Consider the following 5,377-nt stretch of genomic DNA (forward strand, 5'->3'; position numbering starts at 1 on the left):
ACAATTATAAAAAGTAATAAATATTAATAATTAAAATTATAAATTTGTTATTAATTTATAATAATTTTTAAAAATACTACTGAATAGTAATTTCTCCTAAAAATAATAAAGCTAGTTACCTAAACAATGCCTCAAGAATTTAACCGATACCCAAAATTTTACCCAGCAAATCAGAATGTAATTGAGATTTATTCTTAAGTAGGACTAGCATGCAACAATTGAATTTGAGTAATACTACAAATTTTTAAAAAATTTAATTATTAAACATTTATATATAGTTCAGATTTATTTTATACATAAACCCTATAATACATACTTTTAATCTCTACCATTCATTTAATTATTGTCTCAAATTTGCGACAGTAAATCTGCTTTTACCGATTGAATTTAGACCACACGTAAAAATTCAACACCTAATTTTACTGGAAAATTTAGAATTAGAATTCTGAGTAGGTATGAATCTGTAAAAAACAATTAAATTAAATTGATCTCGTTTCAATTTAGAGCACGGAGTCTCAGACCCATCACGTGAAATTAAAAATAAACAAAGATTTGATCTTCTTGCTAATTCTCTCTGTGTCTCTCGCTCATGAGTATTTCAACTCCATCATCAACAAAGCCTCACGTCGCCACCTGCACTTTGTCTCTTTACTCTTGAGTTTCAAACGATTCCTTTGAGAGAAGAAAAATGTTGGGTAACTGTGAGAAGATGTTACTCATCTCTTCAACTAGCAACAACCAATGGTCACAACCACAGGTTCATTCTCTCTCTCTCTCTCTCTCTCTCTCTCTCTCTCTCTCTCTCTCTCTCTCCATCAATTATTAGACAAAACATGACCCCATCTTTGTTTTCTAGCTTTTGGAACAGAATATCTATATGTTTTCTTTGTCATTTTTACCCTGAAAAACACTACCTTTAACTCTCTTCTTTTTTTTCTATCTCTTTTGTTCAGAATCAGATGGATGAGAAGACCATGATGGCTTCAACAGGAATGGTTATGGACAAACCAACCTCTCAAGATCAAAACCAACAACAACAACAACAACAAGCCCTAAAGTGTCCCCGCTGTGATTCATCAAACACCAAGTTCTGTTACTACAACAACTACAGTCTTTCTCAGCCCAGACATTTTTGCAAGGCTTGTAAGCGTTATTGGACCAGAGGTGGAACCCTAAGAAATGTCCCAGTTGGAGGTGGGTGTAGAAAGAACAAGAGAGTCAAGAAACCATCCTCGTCATCAGCCACTGATTCACCTTCTTCATCATCAAACCCGAATCATCTTCAACAAACCCAGATCGACATTTCTTCCAACTCAATTTCAAACCATGTTAATCCTTTGTTTTATGGCTTACCCACCAACACTTCTGAGCTCACCCTTCCATACCCTAATAACCCTAGGTTCAATTCTAGGGTTTCCAATGTTGATACTGTTTCTGGGTTTGATCTTCAACAGCCTCCTCCTCAATTGAATGATCTTGGATTAGGGTTTTCTTCTGGTGGTCGCAACAGCGATTACCGAAATGGGTTTAATTCAAATTCACTTCTTTCAAGCTATTCCATGTTTGGATCTTCCACTTCTTCAAATTCTCCGACAATGGTGTCTTTGTTAGCTTCAAGCCTTCAGAATCAGAAAATTTTCTCCAATGGTTTTCAGGGACTAGTACCCTATGAAGATCTTCAAATGCCTGGTACTGGTGAGGCTGATAGGGTTTTCAAGGAAGTGAAAATGGAGGATTGGAATGTCCATCGCCAGAATCAGATCGATCAGATCAGCACGTCTGATCCTTCTGTTTATTGGAATGCAACAAGCAATATTGGTGCTTGGCTTGATCCTTCAAATCTTGGGTCCTCAGTCCCTTCTCTGATCTAGCAAAAGAAATCAATCTTGATATCATTTCTTTACTTGATCTCCCTCTTCTTAATCAGCTAGTTTAGTTAGCTTTCTTCTGTTGGTTTTACTTATCTTTGAAGTGAATTTAATGGCCAAGGGGCGTCATGAGCTCGAAACATGGAAGCAACCTCTTCATATGCAGGATAAGATTGCGTATATCTGACTTTTTTTAGACTCTGCAGTGACAGAAGTCCCGTGTACTGAGCAATCCTTTTTAGTCATAGTGGGGAGGGAATTGCCAAGAAAAACAAGAAATTTTCGCGTGGAAGAATCGGGGAGAGAGGAGATTGGATCGGAGCGATCATGTCAGCTGCAAAGAATTCAGCCTGTTATTTTTTTTAGTATCCAAGGTTGAGAAACTCATTTGCTCTGAGAGGAACATCCGATCCTCTTTGCCTCACCAACCCAGGTTTCATCATCAACTGCAACGTGTTGAAGAGCTGCCTCAGAGATCTTGGGTGCAATTTCATGGTCTAGTGAGTTGATCTAGCTCCTCTTTGTATGTATATATTGCATGACATATTCTAATGTACTTTGTATTTTTAGTGGATTTTGTTAATGAATGCATTGGTTAATAAATTTGAAAGAGTTGTACATTTTTTATAAAAATTTCAACAGTAAAAAATGTACAACTATTTTAAATTTTGTTAACGAATGATATTGTTAACAAATCCATTTGTTAATAGGTTGGGTTGGGGGATGGATAATAGTTGTTGAAGTCCTAGAAGAAGAGGCTCTGCACTGTGCAATCCTTTTTCTCTCTTTTTTTATTTTAGGATTTTTTGTTTTTTTGGACTGAGGGAAAGGGTTTGGGTATAGTGGGATAGAAGAGAGGGAGATTTGTTATTTCAATGTGGGTGTTGTAGTTTATTTGGCTGGTCATGCTTAACTTTGTTATGTCTGATTCTATTGATAAGGAACTATGGTTTTGAGGATTGGATTGTCTTATTTTGAATTGTTTAATTTAAATTCTATTTGATGCATAAGTGTAGTTTTAAATATTGGTCAACACATATCGAATTTTTAACCTATGAGATTGAAGGGTGATTATTTAGTATTCTCAGAGTATGGACACGTGGTGTTCTAAGATTTTGATTGTTCTTAGATTTTGATTGGTAGAGAGGAATAAGGATCCACGATTTATGTTGGGGACGAATGAATAACATGAGGGTTAAGTAATTGGTGATTCGCTTGGAGAATAATCACATGATATTTTGAGATTATTAAATAATTTTCCGATATTGAAAATTATATATGTACTATCATATCGATTCACAATGGATACAACTGATTCTTAGCCAATATGATTGGTTTGGTTACTATAGAATTCTTTTTTTACAAATGATTTGTTTTTTTCAAAAATAAAATTTATTGATGAATAAAAATGTACAAACAGTACAATAAAATTACATCAATGAAACGACCAAAGATCAAAACGTTATTGCTTAAGAAGCATATGCTCAACCTCAAAGGGTTGGTTTGGTGGTCAAGGTGGGTATGCTCCTTCTAAAGTCTTTTAAAAATTTCATAAGTGCAAACAATATCTTGGGATCAGCCCATATTTAATTGGAATCCCCACAAGTGGATGATGGAACTAATCTATCGAATTAATCGATTCAAAGTACCAAATATCGAGTTATCAAAAAAACAGAAGAAGGATATTCTCATTCAGATGGCACATGCCGAGCCAATCACAAGCTAAACCCAGGCCAAGCCAATTCACAATAACCATGTCACACTACTTCTGTATATATCGCTTGATATTTTAGAGTCCTGGTTTCTCATGTGCTATATGTACCAAATACTTGTTCTCTTGTATCATATATATCCAGATATATATATATGTATATATATATATATATATATATAGAGAGAGAGAGAGAGAGAGAGAGAGAGAGAGTAGATCATTCATGTAAGCTACAATTCCATCCAGGCAAGAACTGAGAGATTAATGGGCCCCAACTTACTTCTTGGATTTTAGTATTGGGGCTGTAGTGCAGCCTTTGATTCTTTTAGTACATCTGAGTCGGAGAGAGAGAGAGAGAGAGAGAGGCATTCACAAGTTCATGAATATATCAATCAACAACAACGAAGAAAATGGTTTTGGAGTTATGATCATATGTGGAAGTATTAATTTAATTGGTACCTTTGCAGCACCAATTCACTCTTATTTAATGTACACTCTTTTAAATGTTGTATCTGATGGTTGCTGTGGAGACTTTCATTATTCAACTTCTGCATTGTACTTTGTTAACTTTGTTTTTATGCTTGCCAAAGGCTCTTTTTTCCTGGTTGGCAGTGATTGCTGATGTTGAATTCCTGGATATTTTTTATTGGATAGTTTTTATATAATTTATTCTCGTTTAATGTGATTATCTTAATATTTATAAATATTTTTTAAAAATTAGATAACAATAGCAAATAATAGACAAAGAAATTGCAAGCTGAAGGGAGCGTCTAAAATAATTTCTCTACAAAAGACACATTGCAAAATAATTCCGATCATATGGGATTTTTTTTTATTTATCAAATTACAAATTTATCATTTTCTTTTCTCTCTCCTTTCTCTCTACAAATGTCATCCTTTCAACACCCCTTCTTTGGCAGCGGTGAAGACCCTTTCCCCTACCTTCATCCGTCACGACTAGCCCAACCCAAACCTTTCATCGCCTACCCCCAACCCCTCTTTAACCCTTTGCAGCCCAACATCACAACATGGCAGGTCTCTCTCTATATTTAGGGTTTTGATTTGGGCGTTTTAGATCGAGAAATACCACTAGAAGTGTAAAAATGGCCTGTGAGGTGGGCCGGGCCGAGCCCAGCCCGAGACCTTGGATTTGGGCTATCATTTTGAACTCCCTCCCAGCTCGTGGGCCCAGCCCATTAGCCCGCTTAAGGCCTACTCAAGGCCAAGCCCGCTTGAGAACCAATCAGTGTGTTTGGTTTGAGTTTTCTGGATTAAGTTTTTTAAAAATTGAGTTTTTTTGTTTTTGTATTCTTTTGTTTTTAGTGAATATTTTTTAAATTTTAACCATTTTTTTTTACTTTTTTAGATGCACCTTAGTTAGATGTATTTAAAAAGTAAAAAATTTGTGAAAAAATATTTTAAAAAATTAATAAATACATAAAAATACAAAAAATGTACTGAATTCTTGTATTTTTTTTTTATATTTTTGGTATTTAGTGAATTTTTAAAAGATTTTTTTTACAATTTTTTTACTTTTTAGGTGTATTTATGCTAGGTTTGTCTAAAAAGTAAAAAAATTGCTTAAAATATTAAAAAAATTCAGTAAAAACAAAAAAACACGGAAAATAAAAAAGTAGAATTTTCTGAAAAGTGTTTTCTGAAAAATAAAAACAAGCAAGCTGAATGTTTTTTTTAGTGAAAAATAATAAAATTTAGGTAGAAAAATAAAAAACAAAACAAAACAAACGTTCAAGACCTCCCAAGTCCGAGCTCGGCCCACCGGCCTGCTCAAGGCCCG

The 5,377-nt window shown here is 34.5% G+C and overlaps 1 protein-coding gene across 1 annotated transcript; it reads left to right on the top strand.

Moving 5' to 3' along the window:
• The first annotated feature begins 415 nt into the window (after positions 1 to 415).
• LOC114300915 (dof zinc finger protein DOF1.4) lies at positions 416 to 2,827 on the top strand. Its single transcript, XM_028245800.2, has 2 exons — positions 416 to 757; positions 954 to 2,827. The coding sequence occupies exons 1-2, from the start codon at positions 689 to 691 to the stop codon at positions 1,869 to 1,871; spliced, it is 987 nt and encodes a 328-aa protein (XP_028101601.2). The 5' UTR covers positions 416 to 688; the 3' UTR covers positions 1,872 to 2,827.
• Positions 2,828 to 5,377: the final 2,550 nt, after the last annotated feature.

The sequence above is a fragment of the Camellia sinensis genome, chromosome 9 (assembly GCF_055761805.1).
Source record: "Camellia sinensis isolate YWXY chromosome 9, ASM5576180v1, whole genome shotgun sequence".
NCBI lineage: Eukaryota > Viridiplantae > Streptophyta > Magnoliopsida > Ericales > Theaceae > Camellia > Camellia sinensis.